Source organism: Aphelocoma coerulescens, chromosome 3, assembly GCF_041296385.1.
Source record: "Aphelocoma coerulescens isolate FSJ_1873_10779 chromosome 3, UR_Acoe_1.0, whole genome shotgun sequence".
Lineage (NCBI taxonomy): Eukaryota > Metazoa > Chordata > Aves > Passeriformes > Corvidae > Aphelocoma > Aphelocoma coerulescens.
In genome coordinates this window covers 88,516,526-88,542,328 of record NC_091016.1, presented here as the reverse complement: position 1 = coordinate 88,542,328, position 25,803 = coordinate 88,516,526, and the positions used below count along the sequence as shown (strand labels likewise).

The following is a 25,803-nucleotide window of genomic DNA, read 5'->3' as shown; positions in this document are numbered from 1 at the left end:
CTTTGACAAGTTAAGTGCACAGATTAAACCAAAAGCAAACCCAGATTCATGGTATGAAGTCATATTGGTAACTCAAATTCTTGAAGTTCTCTAAATCATACAGAAGTGAAATAATTGAAATAGCCCCCTTCCCCACAGTTTATTAATCGTACCTTAATTTGTGCAAAAGGTCTGTCAAAGTTTCCAACATAAAGAAGACCAACATTCTGGGTGAGTAGCCTAAAAAAATGAAAAAAATCTTTTAAGATATCACTTTACATGCATAAGTTTTTTCTGCATCTGCAGTAATTGTTACCAAACCCTGGCAGGGTAACAATCTTCACCACAACAACAAGAGCTACCCTTGCAAATCTGATTACACAATTCTGTTTGGACTACTATAAAAAAGGAAAGACGTGCATTGAAGATGGATGCACACCAGTAATTCGTGTTTGTGTTGCAAGCAGCTCTTCAACAAAATCATTTCACAGGCTTCTTTGTGATGGATGTCACTCAGTAACATGGAAGAATGGCAGGTATGTGCCTTTTCTATTTATTAGAGACCAACAGAGACAAAGAAACAGCAAGAGAAAAGAATAGTAAACACATACATTCAGAGGAGCAAGCTCAAGAGTTAAAACAGATTAGGGCACATGAAAGTATGCACAGTAATAAAAAAATGACATCACTAACAAGTAGAGAAAGAACAGAGAATCTCTGTAATATTGTCTAATGGTTTGCTAAATAAAAAGAGCCCCAGATAGAGCTTGTGCTTGCTGTTCTGTTCAAGTCTTAATAAAGTTGCCACGTACACCACCAAGATCCAGAGGGACAGTGGGTAAGTTGTCTCAAATGACTGTTCATACTTCTGGAAAAGAGTTCGATTTCTGCAGACACTGTGCAAGTCAATGCTATCAGTACACAGGTTCCAAATTCCAGAGGAACATTAGGGCACTGATGTTACGAACAGGCTGACAAGAACATCACTGGCCAGCAAAAAGGGCAGGAGAGCACTGAGCTGCTCTGACTGGATAATTACAATGTTCCTCTTGCTAAGCAAAGTCCAGGCAATCATTCTCTTCAGTTTAGAGCCTCATAAGCATTGCACTGAAATACAGGTTTTTCTTAATAATGAGAACTTTTTTGACTACAAACCCTAGAAAGAGTTTCTGTTTTGATTAAAAGGGACACTGAAAACCCATCATATTCTTCAGTAGCTCCAAGTTTTCATTAAGTGTTTGCTATTTCATATTTTCTTTCAATTTTCTTTCAATCTCATTCCCTTTAGCAATAAGGCCTCACATATGAATTAAAATAAATAGCCACAAATAAGCACGAATGTAGGCATCATTCAGCTTAAGCAATGACACTGAGGTGTCTCTTTCTTACATTATTAAGCATATATAAATATATATACACACCTATAATTCATAATAAGTTAAATATATTTTTTATAACTAAGCCACCTGTCATTTTCAACTCATTTCTCACCATTGCCAGGCCGGTTTTCATAAACAAAAGAAAACAGAAACTCAGATGGCAGTAAATAATTTTGACCCCACAGAACATACACATCTTAGTATGATCTTGATTATTCCCAGTTCTGACAACAATATGATATGTATGAGTTTAAACTGGTTCACTAACAGTGGGAATTGGTGGAACTCAGCAAAATTACAAAGTCAAAACGTTCACACATATAAAACAGTTAAGTAAGAAGAGGTGTTGAACTATCACTCTTCAAAAACCCTTCCATAATTAGATATGGGATATAAAAATTTCCAGTACACTGACAGAAACACCCAAAAGAAGGAAAGAATAATAAGGATCAGACCACATCATCCATAGTACAGACAGGCAAAAGGATTCCTCCCTTTCCCTATCAGTCTGCCAGACTCCATCGGGAAGACTTGTACTGTTTTGCAATGGTTGAGCACTATATGTAAGTCAGGATAAGCATATTGAGCTCATTTTCAGTCACAATAAGTCAAATTTATTCAGAACTCAGGTGTCTGGAACTGGAAAATCCAGCATATTGATCAAACTTTGTCCTAGAGCTATAAAGCAAAATCAGAAAATATTTAACTGTTTTCTAAATGGAAAGAAGCATATGGGAAGTAATTAGCAAAGAAGGTTTAAAGAGACTGCAAAAAGGATTCGAGGTAGGTCATCATATTAGAGAGAGAGGCACTTTAAAGCAACAAAGTATTCTTCATAAGAACTGCACATAATTATTATAAGACAGAAAAGAAAAACAAAATAATCCACTAGCTATATTTCTAGTAGGGGACCTTAAAAAAGAGAAGACATTCAGTGTGATTATTCCCATGTGGTTATTCTTTACATTTTCTTCAACATGGATAAAAATGTTGGACCATTAAAAATCTAAGTCTCTAGAATTGGTTTAGTTAGAAGTAAAAAACATCCAGGGAACCTTAAGACTGGCCTTTCCAGAAGACTGCCAGTTGTCTACACAGTTTAAGTTGCTATCACTGATGTACACTCCAAATGAACTGCAAGACTTGGCTTCCTTAATAAGATTGATATTGACACAGTACAAGCTGATTACTATTTATTCATCTTTCACTGCCTCTGCCAAAAAGTATTCTACTTACATCTTTTTATTTGTATTCACATCGCACTTCCAAAAGCAATGTTAATGCAATGTTAGGAAAATTTTTAGGGAACAGTTATTTGTAGCTCTCCCTTCCTTAAATAAGAGGCTGCATTTTATATTTTTCTAGTTTACACATTCCTCTTGAGTTCTGTAGTTCAAAATTGTATCACCAACATGTACTCAGTTTCCATTTAAGAACTCAAGAAGGTTAAAATGCGTACCCTAATAGGATCATAATTTAATGTTCTGAAATACCCAGGGTTTAGGCCCCTAAATGGTCTGAGCAATTAAAAAAATACCCAATATCATGACTAGTCTAAACTCTTTTAGTCCAGGTCTTTCTTATGAACATAATCTCTGTATTTCAGAGACTGAGCTCACACAGAAGAGCCTGGAGAGGTAGGCAGGCTGTGACAAGAGTCACCACTGAGGCTCTGAATAAGCCAAACTACTGAAAGACTGTTACCATCTCCTCAGCAGCCACCAGTGGCAGTACCAAAAAGCCATGTGCCATTGAAGAGAGGGGCGAGACAGAGGAGTATACGCCAAATTCCGTTTCACCCACAGAAACTCAGCACAACTGACCTGTAAATGACCACTTAGATGTACCTCTCTCTAGTCAGAAAGTTCAAACTATACATAGCTGGTTTTGGAGTTCTGTATCCCCATACCAGGGTGTACTTTAAGTGCCTAAAATTAACTTATAGTATAAACTTCAGTGTGTCTAAATTGATATTCTCTCCTAATACTCTCAGCTAATTACCCTTTGCCTTTAAAGACTTGCCAATGGTAAGCAGGTTTGGTTATAAGCACTTATATGCCAATGTTTTCTTTTAAATGTCAGTCTTCTATTTCTTAGTTTAACAATGGCACAGTTCTGCTCTTAAAACACCATCAGCTGTACTCAACACCAAACCCTAATAAAAGCTGGACATGACTTGTAATTGGCCAAAATCGATACCAGGCTATGAAACAGTGATGACAGTTTCACAGCACAATTATCACCTTTGAATTTCACTTCAAATAATTACCTTAAAATTATGAGAAACAATCATCAAAAATATGAATGCTTAATGGCACTTAGACACATATTTATTTTTATTTAAGAATACATAACAATATATAAAGTTGCCTAGCTTACTGACTGCCACGTATTTTATTTGTAGTCTCTTCCATTCAATACATTATTAATATAATTCCCATATTTTTCTGTACATCAAAGGAAAGAAACATGGCTCCAAGAAACAGTAGTTCTTTAAGACATACTGTCCATATGTAACATGACTCTATGCTCTCCTCTCCTATACACTCAAGTGAGCAGACCTCTAGCTCAATGTGCATGCTAGGACTGCACAGTTATATTTCAATGCAAGCTACATAAAAACACAAAAAGTGTCAGGACAAACCATTTCAGAGTTTTGACAATATAATATCAAGATCTTAAAGGCCCTTCCAGTACCAAGAAAATGATGGATAGATAGTTATAGATAGATAGTCATCACTAAATTCCCCTAGATTTGGTCTTTTCCAGGATATAAATGTACATAATGTTTTCAAAATCCAAGCTGCAAGAGCCAGGCACTGCTGTTTGTGGGGGAAGTTAACCATAGGAGTAGGCATGGTCAGGCCTGGTGATCCAAAAATGCGTGGTGACAACAGTGACATGATGATGGTTAATGCATGTAAACACAGGACAGGACTAAGAACTTGGGTAAAAGGAAACTTGGAGTAAGGCACTGTGGGATAGCAGGGGATGTAGAACACAAGGGATGAGAAAGGTATAAAGGAGTGAAAAAGCAACCCTCTGGGTTGAAAAGCATTGCGGTAGAGCTCTGGGCTGGAGAAGACCAAAGGATTAGAGAATGGGAGCAGAGGAAACTGATTTACCACAGAGTTCATCCTCCCTGAGCATAGCTGACCTTGTCTGGGGGCTGGGACATTCCCAGTACCATTGCCTCCTTCCTATTGCCTTTGGCCACGGGAAGCAGAGTGACCCTTGGCTATGGACTTTATGAGGGCAGCACATTTCAAAGGAGCCTGATCATTTCCTCTTCTCCACACACAGTCTGTTCCTGCTAACTTACTAATACATGTTAAAATGAAGGTGACTTACCCTTTCAGTACCTAAAGGGGGTATAACAGAGCTGTAGAGGAACTTTTTATAAGGGCCTGTAGTGATAGGACATGGGGGAATGGCTTTAAACTGAAACAAGGCAGATTTAGATTAGATATTAGGAAGAAATTCTTTCCTGTGAGGGTGGTGGGACACTGGAACAGGTTGCTCAGAGAAGCTATGGATGCCCCATCCCTGGAAGACTAGGCTGGAAAGGGTTTTGAGCCACCTGGCTATGTCTAGTGGACAGTGCCCCTGCCTATGGCAGGGGTTTGGAACTTGATGATCTTTAAGGTCCCTTTCAACCCAAACCATTTTGCGATTTCAAGGTAATACTGACAAAAATTGAGGCACTGCTCACCAACCCATCAATCCTTCAGCCATTATGTAGTATTTTGTGAAAGCAGAAAAGCAGGTGTCAAAGAGTTTCTCTGTATCTTGTTGGGAGGTGTACCCGGAAGACACCACTACAGCTTGATCTGTACCCCAAATGCCCACCCCTTCAGACTCAAAAGCTGCCTTGAAAATCCACTCAGGTTACCACCCAAACTAGAGATGAACACATTAACTTCTGAGTGGTTCATACACAAACCAGTTGTTTCCCTCTAGGCTACCTGGATCCTAGTGCTCCTGTGCAGATTATGGAAGGATGTTTCCAGAAAGGAGCATGCAAAGAAACAAAGGTGCAGGGAGGAGCCAGGAGCCGCTACCTCTCACAGGAGCAAGTTACTGCAGATTAGCTGAACGCGGTAATTTGCTCCTGTGCGAGGCAGCAGCTCCTGCGCTTGCTCTGGTGGGTGCAAGACTGGTGACATACTGTGCAGGGACACAGACAGACTTGCAGCTCTAGCCAACAGCACACAGGTCAGATAAGCTTGGAAAGCAGGGAGTATGAAGTGAAAAACCAGTGTGTGCAGTAGGAGGGCTGAAAAGAGGTAATTGCCACTGGAATGGTGGTACATGTAGAAGGAAAATGACGACCAATGAACAGGCATATGGCTTGAGGTGTCTGGTTTCTCAGGAAGAAAGCTGCCCGGCAACAGGCAGTGGCAGGCACAGAGCTGCCTACAGCAAGGCTTCAGTTACTCACTATCCCTAGGAAACAGAACATGCAACTTCTTCCTTACATTTCAACAAAATCACTCACAAAATTCCAGAACTGATGATAATTTATCAAATAATGTCTTGCAGTATTTTATTAGTCAGTTCTAAAATTTAACTCGACATACATTATGTTTGAAGGGTAGTTCATTGCTCCACATAAGTCGTTTGATAGTTTATTTCTGGTTTTATTCTTGACGGTTGCCTGTTCCACCAGCTCCTGCAACTACCAGAGCACCTGACTCTAAATGAGTTTGATTCTAGATAAGCTTGTGTTTGTTTTTAGGAGCTTGGTAAGTGCTATAGCCTGCCACCAAAGCTTTGCTGGATGTAATAAAACTTCACTGTAGTAATTTATAATCATAAAGGTATTTGAGGGCATGCAAAACTGCAGAAACTTCCAAAACTCATCTTGATGCTGTGTGTGTCTGTCTACTTTTAATGACAACATGGATGGAATTGACTGCTTTCTGCAAAGGACAAGGGGCAGCTTCTGCTGTGGTCTGTTCTCTTAACCTAAAGGGCTCTCTCCAGATCAGACACATTTTTTTCTGGTTTATATGAACAGTGGATTGATACCTGAAACATCCTTGGTGTCTGCCTGGAGGGATCTTGCCCTATCAGAAACAATTAAAGAGGAATTCCACTGATGAGATGATGAGATAAAGGGATTAAGGTACATGGATTACTTCCAGTTTACAGTCAGAAGCAGCAAAAAGCAGCTACACTGGCACTGGGAACTGATGTAACAACTTCATATGCTGTGGGCAGATTTGCACTCTTCAGAGAGGTTGGTAGTGAAAAGATCTGAATCCTGAAAAGATGTGTCCCAAGACTGGAACAGTTGTGAAGAAAAAAAATATCCTGACACTCAGTGGGACTACTGATCTTTCTGCACATCTGCATCTTTATTGTAAGAACACCTCAGTGTACACATCAGTTGTTGATTAATGCCAAAAATGCAACACACCCTATTTTGAATATAAATTGGGGAGTCAGAATAAAATTTTAGGAAAATCTCTGTGACCACATTCACAGTCTAAACTCCCACATTTAAAATAGCTATATAATGGGGATCAATACTAGTTATGAATGTTTTTATGTTTACTTTTAAAATGTATCTTTTGCGTGATGAGCATATACAAAGACTACTACTGATATGCTTCGTGTGTGCTTTTAACTGTCGCTGAAAATCACTCCGGATGCATTTGCACATTTCAGGCAGAAATGACTGTTAGAAGTCATGAAGACAGGTGAACAATAGCCCTGGCAACAGAACTAACACCTTTGTAAGTTAAATAACTACATTTTCAAACATTGCTTGGATGTTCTTCATAGGTAGCTTTGAGGATAAAGGTAACTTTCATACATAAAGTTATAAATTTTGTATTCAATTACACAAAGAAATTATTCCACTATGTCATTATTGAACATGATGACCAGAGCACAAATAAAGCACTATGACACAGCAGAAAGGACACCACATTCATGTGACGAAGCTGATGTCCTTTTACGAACATAATAAATATTCTGCCTTTATCCTGTGCTCATTTAAACTGGGAAGGAAAACTGCACTGTGCTGCAATATCATAGCCATAGAAAGAGACGCAGCTTCGTAAGTAGTTTCTTGAAGAATCACTTGAATTCTACTACAGTGACATTCCAATTATATTTTGCTTCTTACTTATGGTAATCATTTCCTATTGCTTTAAAACTCTAATTATGTATTTTCTAGGAATATAAAAACAAGAAGAAAATCAGAAAAGCATAAACAGTAACATAAATTATGTTAGGGTCAAAAGAATTAGCTTCCTATATTTTATTTTTTTCAACATCATTAATTATTTTGTTAATTTAATTCACCAACTACTGTAAGAGTAACATAGTGAAACCACTACACTAGGTATTATGAAATATTTTAAAATATATAAAAGGATCCAATACAAGCTCTGAAAAAGGCTAATAACAGTGCTTGTAAATTTAAACTGGCATGCATATATGGTCTGCAAACAACATGCATTTCATCTTGTTCCAGAAGCATAGAGAGACAAGAACTTGACAGTTCCCAGAAGCAGAGCATGAAGAACAAGGACAATGGCAACACAGGGGCTTCGCAGGCAAGACACAAAAGCTGTCTCCTGCTTTCCAGAGTGCATTTATCAAATCACCTGTTCAGGCTATGAAAATATTCCAACAAAAATTCTTACTCATCAGTCAAGCAAGAAAACATTTTTCATGGACAAATATAAGCTATTCTAGTATAATCATTGAGGTAAGGAGTAGGCAAATAGACTGTATATCTCTGATTTAGGACATTCTTCCTCAAATTAGAGCACAAACAGAAAAAAGTTGTGAGGGAACTGAAAGAGATATTATGGTTACATAGTAAAAATGCAAGAAACCCTCGGGTAGAACACGAGGGTAAAAAGCTTGGGAAGGAATACATTACAGTGCAAAAAAAGAGACTGTAAAGAGTTTTATAATGCTAAATTCATCTCTACAGTAAACAACCCCCCAGAAATGTAAGTAAACCTCTTTCAGTCCATGAATTCTGAATTTGCAGAACAGTCCAAGCCAAGTTAATGGTGAGTGCAATTAACATAAAAGCGTATTCTACACAATATTCCCAGGGAAAAACGCGTGGGTAGCACGAACTACAGACTTGAATCTAACACCCTCAGCCCTGCACAACAGTACTACAATAGCATGTGCCATGAGTCGTATTAATAAGCATGGTGCTTTCCAGCACATGCAACTCAGGCAACAATATCAATGTTATGTGCTAATTGCCCTTCGAGCTCTTATGTGTGGTACTTGAAAGGCTTCACTGAACTACCTCACTCCCTACAGTAAATCACTATCTGTCACTGACTATTGATAATGGGAATCTTGGCAGTAACTGATCCCTGAAAGACATACTGTTATATACCAAATGAAATAAAAATTACATTTAGAGGGCTTGAAACTGCAAACTGAAGTGAGCTCATATCTGAGGTAATGGTCTGCAAGTGATTCTAAACCATCAAAAAGAATAAATTGACCAATATGAAGGTTTACTTTGCATTAGTAGGATTTAATTTGCATCAGTTTCTGAAGAAGTGTTTGGCTGGAGTGGGCTTTTTTGGGTGGGGTGGGAGTGTTTGTACACAGACACTTTCATAGAGACAGGGAGATTTTTTCAAGGCACATTCGTGCACCTGATAAATAAAACCACAACATCATATGTTTCCAAACAGCACTTCTTTTTGTTTGCTGCATTAACGTCCACTGCTGATAATATTTTAATGTTTGTCCAAAGTCTGTTTGGCTTTGCTTTACAGGCAAATAACATAAAGAAGCATTTTGACTACATTTCCATATAACCTATCCATAAAAAAATAGAAAGGAAAACTAAATAGAAACAAAAAGTACCTATTAAATAATCATGCCCATTCCTCCACCAATGCAATATTACTCCCTGTAGTATAATGAGCAATTTGGCCAGGCTGGCCATAAATTATCTGGAAAATGAGGCTGCTTGCCTTTTCCTTTGGGAGGTTATTACGTAGTTCAAGAGATTTCACTATTAGAATCTCTTTCTGACAGTAAACATCAATTTTGCTTTCTGAATATCATCCCTTTCATCTCACTGAAATATAGGACAGGAGTTAGGAACTATTCCCAATTTGCTGAAAGATCTGCCTGACATTGGCTGTGATGCAACTCTGCCCAGATTTATCCATGTATCACAAAGTGAGCGCACTCACACAGCTCTGCAGTGTCCTCACTAGAACACCATAAATCCACATTCTAGTCTATGACCCCATAGGGTCCTTTCACCTTGGCCATCTTTTAAAATGCATCAGATACCACAATACAGCAAATTCAACTCACAGAATAAGTGAAAAATTGATACCACAACACAAAGCTTTGTATCCTGAGACTTCAAGAAAATATGAAGTCTCATTACAGATATTTTAAAGTCAAAACAAAGACATTTTCAGTGTTTTAAGAGTTACTTAAGAAAAACAGATTTCTAACAACAAGTAAGATATAGAAGAAATAAATGAGATAATGAAAAAAAAGTCTCAAGCATATCCAAGTAGAAAACTGGTAAAAAAATTGTCCACTAGTTTCACTTGATCATGTGGAAAAACAGGAAACAACCAAGAAAGATAGGGAGACTTGAAAAGGTAGTGGATTTGTTTGCACCCACCAAAAAGATAAAGACATCTAGTCAGGAACATGGGTTTTTTTAGCCACCAAAATGAAATCCCTGCAGAAACAGAGGTACTAAAAGAAAATCTCTGGGGTTATGTTGATAATTAAGATGAAATACATCACCAAATCCTGATGCAACATACTCAAGATTTCTGACATTTCTTAATATGGAGGGTCTGAATTGCTATTTTAAAAAAATCCAAGTCAATCTTACACACAGAAATAGGGTAATTTCTGCAAACTTCCCAGAGCCCTACACTTTGGCACAACATTGCTCAGCATGCCTGAGTAGCATGGCAGTGCTACTTAGGAGGTTGCACATCCCCTGCACTCACACTGTGGCTGCATCTGCCTCTCTTTTGATCATTTTAATGAAAGAATGCTTGAAAAGTAGTGGGGGACGGGAGAGGCAGCACACTGACATAATCGATTCAGACTGCCAAAAGGCGTCTGTTACAGTCTTCTTCCACAGTAATTTACTTTAAAAAAACCCATAAAACCAGGCAGTAAGTACTTTTAGATGGAAGACACTTCTTACTGTTATGGACCAAATCCTGCTTAAGAGATTGGACAGGCAGAATAAATGGTCAGTTTCCATCTTGGCAAAGGCCAAGTGACTACCCAATTTACGTAACAGACTGTTTAATATATTTATTAGTAATCAGAAAAAGTCGTGAACAGAGAAAGTCTGCTGATGAAGCAAGTTATGAAGCAATGGCTGGCAACTTCAGCTAGATTATAAAGTTCATCACTTTGAAAGGAAGCTGATGTTGTATTCAGAATCACTCATACCACCTCAGCATTACTTTCCTCTGAAGTGAAAGATACATGCTCTTTTTGTATGAATGAGGGAAAGGTACTTACACCATTTAATTAAGGAATGTATCATAATGTGAATGAGCCTGTCAACTAGAACTGATATTTTCTAACATTTAAAGGGTTGACTTCAAAGCTCACTGAATTTTCTTCCCACATGAAGTTTTGTCATTCCTTTGTTCTTGGTCTTTCTAATTAAAAAAAAGAAAATAATACAAAACAACAACCAAAAAACCCCATAAAAATCCAATCAATTAAAAAAAAAAAAAAAACAAAAACAAAAACAACCCACAAAAAAACCCCAATCCCTAGACTTTTGTCCTGCACAATTATCCTAAATCGTAAGAGTAGAGCTGGAAATTTTTACAGGTCGTTACTACTGAAAAACCATGACAAAGAACTGGCAGGGAAGTTATGATGGGGTGACCTCATCTGGCTATAATTTCACCCATTCTGCCCTTCATTTGACAGCACAGATGCTCCAACAGTTTTCTGGTTTTCCCAGTGCCCAGCATGCCACACCAGTGGTGGCAAGACTTCACTGGTACCCTGAGTAAAGCAGTTGGTAACAGTATCTTTTTCACAATGCAGGGCAAACCAAAGACTGATCAAGTGATCTGTATTTAATTTCTTGTAACAAAAGAACAAGGAGTCATTGAATTATACCTACTGAGTGAGAATTCAAATGTGATAAATATTTTATCACAAAACACATAATTAAACTGGAGCTCATAGACGCTGCTCTGGTGTGCAAGAGAAACAGGGGTTGGACATGTATGTGCATAATAAAAATATCTAGACTAAAAATTTCCCCTTAAAATAAAACAGAGAATATAAAATTCACCTGTCTACATTGACCAGAGATATAATCAGTACGAAAATTCCCATTTTCTTATTAAAGATCCTCCATGGGAAGGCATCATGAAAGAGCACCCTTAGCCATATATATGCACACAGCCAGACCACTCCAACTGATTTATTTTTCTTCCTGTTTCTCCACACCACTTTAATCATTTATTCAAAATAATACTTTATTAATTAATCATGCACAACCAGAAAAATGATTGAATTACAGTCTACAAACCATTTAGGTATGGGTTCATGGGGAACTATGCAGATTGAAATCCCAAGGTGAAGCCCGTAATGAACAACGAATTGTTTGTTTGGAATACAGGATATGCACCCAGCTGCCACTCTATCCAGACCCAAGTGCCACCAGCAGAATGCTTGAACAGCCATCTGCTGCAAACAAACCTACCACCCAAAACAAGGTAGGAAGGCTGTCAGAGACTTCATGAACTCTACTGAATGCTTCACTCTCATTATTGAAACCTTTATGGGTGGTGCAAGATCTAGTTCCTCTGTCAATTATAAAATTAAATTCCTCAGCACAATCATATACTTCTATACTTCTAAACGAAATTTCTTTTACAGAATTTCTTCAGGTAGTAATAGACATAAATGCAATATTCCACATTCTGAAGTATTAAGAAATGCAGCTTTCCTGGGTGTGACAAAATAAAGGACATTATCTTGTAATATTAACTAACAACACCGTAATACTCATTATTGCATGTGTAATCTAGAAGGCACTTGCAGGAAAGCTGCCCTTTTGTGTTTTGTGTTGCTGGTGCATTGCTCTGCTCAAAAAAAAAAAAAAATCTGTATCCTGACCTGTAAGGCTCCTTTCTCTATAAGGGAAATCACTGCTCTGTATCAGGGTGCTCTGCTTCACTTCAGAAGTGCCACATCTCCTCCAGTAAGCCCTTTATCCATTTCCCTGTCTTTCCTTTATTTCTCACTTTAATGTCCAGCTGCCCCTTGGTTTTGTTTTCTACAGACTTTAAGACGGCTGTGTCCCTTCAATACATTCTCCCCCTCTCCCTTCTCCTTTCTCTGACCTTTTATCCTAACTCCCAAATTCAGAGGGGAAGCATACTTTTATCAGAGCCACCAGGAGGGGAGTAGGAATGCACTGAGATAATGGCAGCTTGGGCAATGCTAAGAAATGGAAGGCAGACAGCATTAGGAGCAAAAGGAACCTTCTGAGATGCCTCTGCTCCACACACAGCATTTGCTTCATATCAACAGCTCCAAGGTTCACAACTACTGTTCCAGTTTCTCCTGAGCAGCCATGATCTCCACTCCAGTTTAAACCTGAGGCAGCTACTAAAACCACACAGGGCACTAGCCAGGCTCCCTCCTTCCCAGGCACCTGGCACATGGCCACATCTGAGTTCACACCCCAAGAAGTCCCACACAGCCAGACCCACTTCCCTGTGTGAGGAAGAGGACAAGGAAGCATCACCATCTTATAGAGCTGCTTCTAGAATTTTTTTTTTTCTAATACAACCATTTTGCAAGCTCTTCATATGCTATCAGTATTCTTCTTTTCCAATGCCAGCTTTTTAGACTTTATTTAAAATTATTAATCCATTTTGTGACACACTCCCTCAAAACTCAAATAAGCTGAAGTCTGTGATAAGCAACTTGCAGAAATGTATCTTTTCTATAAACTGTGGGACAAAATTAATTGAATTCTTTATTAAAATTTCTGTATTATTGTGGGATATGCCCAGCCCTTGCTCTGGAGGGATCTCTGCTGAGACAAGAGATTTTGCAATTGCCCAGCAGGACTCCCTGAAAGGGGCAGCCGCTTCTTGGGTCATGGCGAGGAAAAGTGGACCCACAATCCTTTGAGAGACACTATGCAGATCTTTCTGTAACCCATTGGTCCGTCCCAGACCCTCTGTAACCCATTGGTCTGTCCCAGACCCTCTGTAACCCATTGGTCCCCTGCTGATCCCCTGTATCCCTATAAAAGAAAGCCCCTTCGCCGGAGGGGGGGAGAGCTCGTCCCTGGATTTCCCCTTCGCCGGAGGGAACCAACAATAAAGCTACCTCTGTGCGGAACCAGCCACACGGGCCTCTCGTCTCTCTCTGGTCTGGTTTGGCCTGGAGGATGCCCTGCAGAGCTGAGCTGGAATCACGAGCTGACAATCACTAAAGAGCTGATAGCCTCTGCAAGGGCCCTCCTTTGCCAGCAGCTGAGAGGAAGACACTGGGCCTCGGGAAGGCGATCCCTTCCGGGACCATCTCTCCGGACCGGTCACCTCTTCCTGGGTCAGAGCCACGGACCCCCCCTCCAGCTGAAATATATTATTATTACAGAAAGAGAGCATCATTTCATTTACTGTACTGAATGATTAATTTTTATTATGTAGGGCACAAGTGAAAGAGTAATTATGATTAAATGCAAACTGCACAGGACAAAAAAATTGGTTACTTCCAGACCCTGGTTGATAACCACTGATTTAACTGGTATCAGGATGACCTGCTTTGTCTCTTCTTTCACCTCTTTCTGAGAAGATTTATGTAATGTAAATTATTAAGTTATTAATTAACAAATGTACAGTAAAGCAGGGGTGTTTTTCCATTTTGCAGTATGCCTCCAAGACATACTTTTTTACTCCAAGCAATTTTGCATGTCTTCTTGGACTATAATGTACCCTTGCTAAAAAAAGCCTGCTAAAAAAATTAGTGTAACATGGTTCAATATATTTTGGTTTTCCAAGCAGAAAATTCTCATGGTGGTTTTATAAGGCTCCTGCATGGATAATAAGCCTTTTAAAGTAATATAGCTAACTGCAATTAACTACTGGTATTACAGAAAAAAAAAGTGAACTTAATTTAGGTCTGATTTAAGGTAGGACAAAGTCTCCAAGAAAAAGTAGTATGTTATCTTAGACTAAGCAATACAGCCAGGAAAAAAAAGGATGGAGCATGCAAGTTAATCTCAAGTATGGAGAAAGACTCTGATGTCTAGAAATTTGGCTATTTTTTAATGTATCTATGATAAGCATAACAAAATAACATAAGCAATTACCTTTTCCTATATACCAGCTACATCTTCAGACCATCAAAGAGAAAAACTTATCAATGGGCATACAGGAATGCAATTTCAGCTATTTCATGAAAATTCTATGCATTTTAACCAGGACTTTAATCACTTTGGAGTAGTGACAGCAAATAAAAAATCATCACCTTTACTGGGAAACCAACCCTGAAGACTCACATGCAAATATGGGTGAGAGAAGTAAAGGAGAATGAATAAACCTTCACAGGAACACAAAATTGAATCTACCTGGGAACAGTTACACAGAAATGAGAAGACACAGAAGAGAGGAAAGGGCAGACTCGTAGAGCACATATTACTGTAACAGATGATGGGAAATCTACATTTTAACACACCCCTGCTGTCAAGCTTTATACCAGCTAGGAAACCCAAGAGCTGAGTATCTCATATCTTCTTTTACAACCTTGTTTCTTAAAAAACATGCAATTTAGGAGTGGTCAAAGTTACTCTGTTTACTCAGCTGCTACAGATCTGGCCAAGCACAGCCCCTGAGGTCAACTCTTTGTGGAAGCACTCAATTTCTTTTGGACACTCCTCTGCTACATTTTACATGCACAAATTAGTGACAATGGAATTACACTGACAGTTCCTGCAATTCCACTCTTTTTTTGGTCTAAATATTTCATTTCAAATTCAGAATATTGCTTTAATTTTTCACACCTGACATTTACACTGGAAGAAGTCTTATCCATGATTGATTTAAAATGCACAGAAAAAGCATTAACTCTAAGTTAACTTTATATGCAAACACATTCCTGAAGCAGTAGAAGAGTATCTATCAGACAACAATTATTACAAATACTGCAAAATCAAGCTTCAATTGTTCCTTCAGAGGAATCTTTATCATTCCTTTTTTGAAGTTACTTTCAACACCACCTTGTTATTATGGCAGAGAAAATTTATTATCAGAGAGCAAACAGGCATTTCATTCAGATATGAATCACTCACAGCTAAGACAGAACATAATTATTGTATTTGACATTTGAAAACTAAGAGAAAGGAAAAGTTTATTGTTTTCCTTTGGATCAGAACGCAAGAAGAAGGGTTTTCCGCATGAAACTTTGCTTTAGAGGAGTCATCAGTTTCATAACTCAGCTTCCAGCAACAAATACATTTGGACCAAATGCTGTATAAAATCCTTTGGGAAATGAATGACCCTCAATCTATACAGAGGAAAGCAGCAGAACCGACAGTGCCATATAATTTCAATATTAGTTCTTTTCTGCAGTCAATAGGGTTCATAGTTCATCCTCAGGCTTATCTAGTAAACTTGTCAACACTGTAAGTTTTTAAGTAATTGGTGCAGGCTATACCATGCTTTAAATATGTGGGACCAATTTGCTTTCACTCAAGTGAAAGTGTTTTACAACTGTAAAACAATGGCCCCTCCTCTTGCCACAGTCTGGATATAGGCATGTCTATTGCCCATAGAGGCTCCATCAAACCACAAAATTTGCCAGTCAAACCACATAAAAAAAATCTTAATCTCTGAAAAAGGAAGAAAACACATGGAACACTTGGAAAATTCCTCCATACTGCATGTATCTGAATATTACAAAGAAACAACTGGCATATGATACATGAAAAAAAATTAAGCTTTGTAATAGCTTCCTCTTATTTTTAATATGAGAGCAAAACTAAAGTAAACAACAGAGAAATTATCACCATGCAGAAACCATTAATCATATCTTATTAAATGGCTGAGCAAAAGAGAAAAATGACCAGTTTTGAACATTTTTTGTTGACACATAATTCAAATAACCGAATTTAATACTTCTGCTGTTAAAACAAGCTGTATTTACTGCCTATTTTAGCTGGAAGAAAGCATTTGCATGCCCTACCATACCATTACCTCTTCTAAAACCAAAACATTATTTTAGTTTATCATGATACAGAATTCACCTTTTGAAACACAATTTTCTTAACACACAAGTAATGTGTGAAGATTTTTTATAGAAGTGAGCATTGTGCAGAAAACAAGCTCAAACATCCTGCTCAGTGAGACTTGAATAATTTCTGCTTCTCTTCTTGACTGAGACCAGAATGATCAACAGTAAGTCTTGAGTCAGAACTGTGTACAGATCATTTTAATTACAAATTAAAAGTCAGAATGTTACTGATAGATAGGTTGAGAAGAGTTAACCATGTCCATAGGAAATTTCCCCTTCTGGAGGGGAGATAATAGTTCAGAGCCTGCATTACAAAATATCCAATTCACTTGTCAAACTGTCTTAATCTATTCCACAAATCAAGAGATCTCCTACAACTCAATATCCACTTTCAAGTAGAATTCTGCATTCCTGAGAAAAAAAGACTAAAAACCTGAGAATTTGATATTTGATGCTTTAACATTCACCAAAAGAGTGAAGTGCTTTTATAAACATCTGTGTGAAATGATGGTTTTGACATGCAGAATTGAGAGGGAAAAAAATAAAATCATCAAATTCACTATCCTGTTTCACTCTTCTCATTCCAATCTTCTCTATCCTATAATTAGAGATATACACATTATATTTAATTTATAATCCACTGATAAATATTTGCTCACAGTGCAATCTTTTAATACTTAGTGAAGAAAAGGCTTTAAGTATGAAAATAGCCAAAGATTACAGCTTTGAAAATATTTAGTTGTTGTAAGAGGGAAAAATGCCATCTGCTGGGTACAGCTGAGGACTGTCCTTTTCTTACCAACACACCATGCTGTCCTGAGAGAGTTTTCTCTCCACTTCATAGTTCATTTTTCCCATCTTGAAAACTGGTACAGATACATGCATTGGTGCTGAGGAGATGTAAAAGCAACCTCACTAAAACTCTGTAACAAAAACTTCTTACCCTGTACCTCTCAGATGCTGGAGGTCTGACAACAGATAGGATGACTAGCAATAATAACAATAATAACGCTTTTAATCTTCCAAGAACATTAGAACTGTCTCTAACAGCCCTCCCCTTCCCCCCAAATACTTCACATACATTTGTATCTTCATTGATATAAACGTCACTATCAGGTGATTAAAAAGTTATTCAGCTGATACACACAAAGCCGAGCAGCACACTGGTGTTCACTTCTCTATTAATAGTATACAACTTTTCTGCTATTTATAAGCCACAGAACACTAGCTGGTGGAGTACAGGTGAAGAACCACTTAGTTACCTAGCTTAAAAGCACTAAATCAAGGCACTGAAAACCTCACTAGTAAAGCAGTAAAATTTGAAAAAGAAGTAGAGAATGTCCAGTTAAGAAATATATTTGCATGAAGAAAGTGAAAAATTAGAAAGAGCACAGACTGATTTAATAAAATGGATAAACTTTAAAATTAAGAACTCTTTTAGAAGGTAGATAGGGCTTCCATATGTAAACATGAAGAAGAAAAGAGAAGACTTGTTTTGATTCATAACCAACAATGAGACTCCTTTACATTTTTGTTTGTTGTTAATTTTACAATCTAAAGTAACTGTAAAGCTGTCACCTTTGTGTGTAGATACACATACACATATGCATATAGATGGGTATATTTATAAAATAAAAATTCTGATTAATTTCATATGAAGCTGAACAGGATTACAATTTTGGAAATCTGGGTTTCAAAGTTAAAATAAAGGCTTATTTCTCATATATACAATAAGGCTAAAAATCAAGTAGCTCCTGTGAATGTACATATCTTCCTTGCACTTAAGATAAAGCCTTGAAGTTGATTTCAGAATGGAATTCAGTATAAACCCTTGTTTGTTCTTCGCACTCACTGTCATGACTGCTTTGTAAAAAGCAAACAAGCATAAAAACTATGAAAGTAAGGAATTTGGGCCTTTTTAAGATCCTCTAGCAGGATGACACACTCACATCTGTTGTCAGATGGAACCAAAACTCTCCAGAAAACTATTAAATGTTTTTTACGAATTCCCACTCAAAGTGCAATATGTGCACATGCTCCATACGCCGCAGCTGCCGTTCTCTTCCCTATCACTCAGGTAAGCAACAACACAGATTCCCCACTACCATTGACTCATCAGGCCTTGATTATGCAAACTGATCTCCCACTGACAGATACATGCACCCACAGCCTCGCTGATTTTAATGTGCTTCTACGACAGAATAAGCATCTTGTCCCAGGAAAAAAAAGCTACAAGCTAGGTGTCAGTTAAAAAGACAGCAAGTGTAAATTACAAAACCTATGGCACATCCTAAGTCATTAAACAGATATCAAAAATCCAATTTATCTCCTCAAAATGAAAATGTCCCTTAAAATGCAAATTTTTAAAAACTCATCCTGTACGTTTATCTTTCTTTTAAATCAATCATCACAATGTGAATCCCTACAAAACCAGAGATACTAGATAATTATCCTGAAAAAGGATTAAGTAGGTTTCTTTTCTAATGTCTCTGAAGTTGTAAGATAAGTGCATGTACCAAGAGTTTCTCTTTGCTATCAAGGAGGGAAGGTGAAACTGCTGATAATCTCCCTGTATTTCAGAAGCCCACAGTTGCATACATACCATATTGATAACACTGTTATGGCAGAATGCAAACAAACTGCACCAGGGTCATTTATTTTGTTGACACATTTTGCTGATTCCAAAGTACTTGTGAATTCAGTAACACACAAAAAGCTGGGCTTGTAATTCCTAAACCAATTTCAAAATATTCTGATGGTATCAAAGCAAACTGAACAGTAGTCTTGGAGCTATGACTGTCATGAATTATTTTTATCTTTAATATATTCATTATTTAGTACTTATATCTGTTCTTTTGTGATTTGTGAGTTTGGTGTTGTCAGAAAATGAAGTAATAAAATGCTCAGAGTAAGATCAATGAAGAGTAGAAACATGCACAATATCTTTGTCTGTCCAGACTCTGTGCTCTACACTACCATTGTGGTAATTTCTTTTCCCTTTTAGCTTGCTTTATTCTTCTTTGAAATACATTGCAGAAGGCAAGGAAGTAATCTGAGTCGAGCTTTTTTCCCCTTTAAGTGCATGTTTCATAGAATCACAGAATGGTTTGGGTCGGAAGGACCTTCAAGATCATCCAGTTCCATCCCCTGCCACAGGCAGGGACACCTTCCACTAGACCAGGTGGCTCAAAGCCCCATCCAACCTGGTCTTGAACACCTTCAGGGATGAGGCATCCACAACTTCACTGGGCAACTTGTTCCAGTGCCTCACCACTCTCACAGTGAAGAATTTCTTCCCAATACTTAATCTAAATCTGCCCTTTTTCAGTTTAAAGCCATTCCCCCTTGTCCTATCACTACAGGGCCTTGTAAATAGTCCCTCTCCAGCTCTCCTGTTGCCCCCTCTTCAGGCACAGGAAGCTTTCTCGTCTCCAGGCTGAACAAGCCAAACTCTCAGCCTGTCTTTGTAGAAGAGGTACTCCAGCCCTCTAATCATCTTTGGGGCCTCCTCTGGACTCATTCCCACAATTACTTCTTTAATTTCAAACACCATGGAAAAATACTTACTTTTCAGATCTTTAATAATCCTATACTAATGCTCCTTTTTGAACATAGTTTAAAATGTACAGATCTGTAAACTCAAGAAAACAGATGACAAAATCTCATTAAGCAACAAACTAAAACCACAAACACATACCACCAAAAAAAACTCCAAACAACTGAATAATTTGTACTGTAAACAATTAATGGAGAAAAAAACATTCTGAGTACCATTCATAAAATACTTTAAAAAATCTAGAAAATACCCCTTGTCTGAAAAAGACCAAATAGTCATTACATGCAAAAATGCAAAAAAAACCCATTTCTAAGAAGCTCACACTGATTTCTAAAATCCATTTAAAGCACTTTGAACAAGATGTACACAAATAGTCTCTAAAAAGTCCTATAATTTAAAAAGTTTATATGTACTGGTGGGGAAAAAAAATGTTCACAACTGAGTTCCAGTTAAGTCTGAGAGCAGAGTATCTATTTCAAGCTACAGCAAAAGGAAGATGAACCTTTTTTTCTATGTAAATTAGATGGCTTTTAAATTATGCATCTGGCAAACCTTAACAGTGTATAACATAGAACAATATCAAATTCCTGTTCATAAAAACTACATGTTATTTTACTTTGGAACTCACAAATCTTCTCAAAAAGGACAATCCCACAATCTGTAAATTAAATGTATGTACAGTAAGTATTCTTACTGTAAGTACTCTGCTGTACTGAAAAATCTATTTACAGTAAAGAAAGCATGAAGAAAGAAAACCAACAATGTTTTAAAATACATATTAGTTTAAGTGTCTAACAGTTCCACATTATTTGCTAAATATTTAACATTTGATCTGCAAATTATCTTAGAATAAGTCTGATTGGCAAGGACCATTGCATGTCATCTGCCTCATGCTCAGGACTGGGTCAGCTTCCAAGTTACATCAGGTTGCTCACAGGCTCATCTAATTAACTTCTGAATGCTTCCAAAGATGGAGACTCCACAACTTGCCAGCCTACTACAGTGTTTGACTTTCATCACACTGTTTCTCCTCTTGACCTTCTACAATTTGTGTCCTTTGCTTGTCATTTTTTCAACATGAATCTCTGAGCAATGTGGCTTCATCTTCTCTATCAACTGCCATTAAGTAGTAAATAGCAGTAAAGTATTATGCAGCCTTCTCATATTTGGACAGAGGAAACCCAGTCCTCTCAGCCTTTCCCTGTATGTCATATTCCCCAATCCCCCAATGGTCTTGGAGGCACTCCACTCGACTTGCTCCAGTGTATAAATGTCTTTTTCAAACAAGACATAGTACTCCACATGCAGTCTCACCCATGCTGAATAGAGGAGAAGAATCATCTACTCCACTGCAGCCCAGCTATCACATTAGTTGGCCACCTTTGCTCCAAGGGCTAACTCTTGCCCCAATTCCAACATTTTGCCTTCCAGTATCCTTGAGGTCCAGTTTGCCTTAGTAGACCCTAACTTCAACTTCCCTGCACTCTGCCATGAGGTTCAGGGACTTCAAAAGCCTGAGAATAGACCTTGCCAAAGCAAAGGCTGCAGTGTGTACCCTCAGCCCTTTTGTATCTTTTTCACTGACTAGTGCTGCATCAGCATCACACCACTTCCTTAAGTCTTCCTTCCATTAACAAGGTACCTACAGACATCAGTAACTCACCTTCAACTCAGCTGAGTTTTGGCTTTCCTACTTCCTTCCCTCTACACCCAGACACTGTTTTTACATTCTCCAAGGAGGTCTGTCACTGTTTACGGATTCCATACATTTCATTGTTTGGGTAAGTTGACTTAGGATTCCCCATTCAAGCAAGCTGTACCTGCTTCCCATACCTGCTTGTCTTCTTGCACAGGGAAGAGTATGTCCTTGTGCATTTGAGGAAGCTGTTCTTGAAGATCAACCAGCTGTCCTGGGCCTCTCTGCAGTTCAAAGGGACCTGATGTGGGATACCACCTCTATTACATGAAAAAGCCAAAGCCAACCATTCTGAAGTCCAATATAATTTCTTCTCTGCCTGCTTCTCTCACTCCTTTTAGATTCTACCACCTTCCAGTAGTTTAGTTGGGGGGTGGCATCAGCCCTCCATTTCCACATTCACAAGTAGGAAGAAATCTAAGCTACATGGACAAAGAGGAATAAAATATCTATTGAAATGTAACTTAGAAGAGATAAATACATGGGACATAAGAAAATTTTGAAGACGTGGTATTTAGGAGCTTTTCTTGATCTCACTCGAGATAGAAATGGATCTTAACAGAGTGGATAAGCATGATGATAACTGACACAAGCAACTGGAAAGACTAGTTTAAGGCAGCAGCTAGTTCAAGAAAAAGGAACCGGGTCTATAAAATATACAAGGCTACATTTACATTCCAATCTGCAAGCATATAGATAATTTTAGGATTATATGAGGCAAAGCTTTTAAAAATCTGGAGAAATGAGTAGCTGAAGTAGAATAATTATCTGACAGATGGAGATTGCCCAAGGCTGCCACTTGAACATATAAAAAGATGAGGCTGAGTTCATTTTTGAAATACAACATTAGAAATTCCAAGAGCATCCTGAGTACTAGTTGTGGAATTACAAGATTTTGTTCAGTGTACTAGAGTATAAATAGAGGTTAGATTCAAAGCTTTACTTTGAAAATAGTTTTAAAAGCCTGAGGCTTTACAAAAAGATTTTAAGTATCCTCATATAAGCAATATAGCATATATATTTACAGCACAGCACTTGGCTAAAATGTCTGTCTACCAGTTTCCTTTGTGATGCCAATGTTGCAGCTGCACATGCATATTTCTACCACGGTGATATTTGGGCTTCCCCTTCCTGTGCCACCACATTGTTCTTTCTACACATAACATCCTCTTCAATCTGTTTGCACAACCATGCCCCTACATTTCCTCTTCAGAAGATCAACTCTAGTATCAGTTGAATACTTGAAGGTAATAGGTAAGCAAATTACTCCTTTACTTTCACTTGCAACTCTCACATTTCCACAAAAAGTAAGCAATTGCTAAGCACGCGTGCTTCCTTTAACAACAGTACAGCTATAAATGCACTTAACACATACAAACCTGCACTCTGCCTGCTGTAATCCCCACACTGCACATCTTTGCCTCTATTTGCAACATCTTGTCCTTATTTGTTCCATTATTGCTGTACAACTTCATCTGCACTCTGCCTCATAACTCCGCTATACTCAACAGCAATGCAACCCCAACACTGACTGTGATCTTTGGAGACTAGGGGAACATGGAACTATTATTTTTATCACCAGGGTATTACTTGTAAAAGTCTCTGTGATGAATGGCACATGTAAGAACAAGTTTGTGCTCTTTGATAATGGACATTCTGCAAACAGGTGAGAAGGCAGAGTTCACAGCCCAAACTAACAACTTTAGTATCACATGAAAGAGGGAATGGGAAGAGAAGGAGCACCAACACCCAGGCCATACAAACTATCACATCAGTTCTGCTATCTTTGCTGATTCAATTAACTCATACGATTTTTCAGCCAGTTACTAATTTTTTTTTTCAAAGCAGAAGAGTAAGGAAGACTAGCATATAAAAGGACAGAAACATAGCTATATGAGAGCAAATCAAGACCATCACAGCCATTTTGAACTATTTGCAGCTCTTCTTCTCTCCCAGTCCTTTTTAGTTTATAAAACAAAAAAGGGAAACACCACTTCTAAAAAAAAAAGAAGACATCCACTTGACTGTAGTCATGGTATCTATATCCAGTTGTTGATTTGTAATTTCCAATGTATCCAAGGATATCCCCAGTATCCTTGAATGTATTGTATTTTATCTCCCATTTTTTATTACCTGACATTGTCCAAGCTAAACAGAACTTTGCCTAAACACTGTTTGTTTGGGTTTTTCCCCATATGGTTTTGTTAATCATGGATACAATTAAAAAAATACAAACTTAACACTAATAAATAGTTCATGTCTACTTCAGATTACTAAATTTTTTTTAGAGGAGTATATCTTCAAAGATGAGTAAAATCCTTGATGTTTTCCAGCACTTCAAGGTACTAGATAAAATTTGTATTATCCTGTGATTTGAAACGGTATCAAATTGACCCAGTAAGGTATTAATTCAAAGCAAATAAAGCCAAAACCTTGCTCGTAATTTGATTTTAGCAGCCTGATTCAGATAAAATTAAGGGACTTGCACGGGCTAATTAAAAATCTGTAAAAGGAAGCATGGACATTTAAGAAATTCTGATTATGGAAGCTACCAGAAATATGGTACTATGCGACATTTTCAGTTGATATTTGTGACATTTAAATAAGACTCAGAGTTAGTTCAAGGTTTTTAGGTTTTTTAAGAAATATTCGTAAGTCAGACATCTTGAGAAAAACCATCTCTACTATTTAAAAGCAGACTTCCCTGTAATATGAGATACTGCACACAGCAAATAAATATCCTTCACATTCTCTACTGATAAGGTTATTTAACTAATAGGTCATTGGGAAATGTAGTTAATGTGCTTAAGACCCTTTTATTTCATTTTTTTCTGAGCATCATTATAATTTAGGAAAACACAAGGTGCTGTTATTCATGAGACCATTGTTCTAATAAATCTGAAATGAAAGAGAAGTGCTGGGAAGTGAGACAACGTCTGTAAAACACATCTAATGTTTGGGCTTTTCAGTGCAAATGCTGTGTTTCACAAGAGACAAAAAATATAGTACTCTCTTGTTTAACTGATTTAATGAGTGGCTGGTTGTTATTGCAGGACTTCTGCGTTAGTGGTTTTGGTGGTTTTTTTTAACTAAGACTAACTACATTGATGTAATGAGAAGAGATTGAGAGAGTGCACAAACTGAAATTCTTGCAAACACAACACAAAAAGAGTTAATGTAACCATCATCCTGATGCTTGGAAAGGCTGTACTATGATAATACACAGGGGACAATTACCAAGGCTCAGCCGATAAGATGTAACTCACTAAGGTGCAATAATGCAATTTCTTTCAAATATGTGCACTGAGCAGGAGTGTCAGTATTAGGTCACTGAGGTTACAGAAACCCTGCCTTTCTTTGGGATGCAATAGTATCTTTTTTCTTTATGTTTATTCTTTGTTATGCAGTCTTCATCTTTATCAGGCTTATTATAAAAGTACTTCGCAGATCATAAGACCAATCCTTTTTAATTCAATGGTAAAACTCCCTCCAATATCAAGAGTGAAATAACTGAAGCCCAGAAAAAACAATCGGTCATTCATCCATAACAGGACTACATCTGGGGTGAAACAGCACCTATTTTGCAGTTAACATTTCTACTGCAGACTGATCTATGGATGGAAATGAAATGAAAACACAGGGGAATTTACATAGATGGAAAATAATCACACTGACTAAAATCTGGCAAACTCCCCAGAGGTAACTCCTTTATTCAGATGAAAAATGCACAAGATTGTTTACAATTTTTCAGGATCTCAATTACATATGCTATCTAAAAGACATGTCCAACAGCTGACAGAACTGTAATCTCATCCTATTGAATAAATAATGCACCTATATGCTTTTTTCCACTATTTGAGTGAGCAGGAAACTATAAATGCAAGGGCTGCATGGTTGGAGCTTTGTGAGTTGGTTCAGTT

General features: G+C 37.7%; 1 protein-coding gene across 2 annotated transcripts in view; it reads right to left on the bottom strand.

Annotated features, from left to right (window-relative positions):
• The window catches only part of RNGTT (RNA guanylyltransferase and 5'-phosphatase), a 183,067-nt gene that overhangs the window by 43,946 nt on the left and 113,318 nt on the right, over positions 1-25,803 (bottom strand). For both annotated transcript variants that reach the window (XM_069011173.1, XM_069011172.1), the window contains exon 14: positions 153-219. In XM_069011173.1, coding sequence (XP_068867274.1) covers positions 153-219 — 67 coding nt within the window. The remainder of the gene's footprint in view (positions 1-152; positions 220-25,803) is intronic.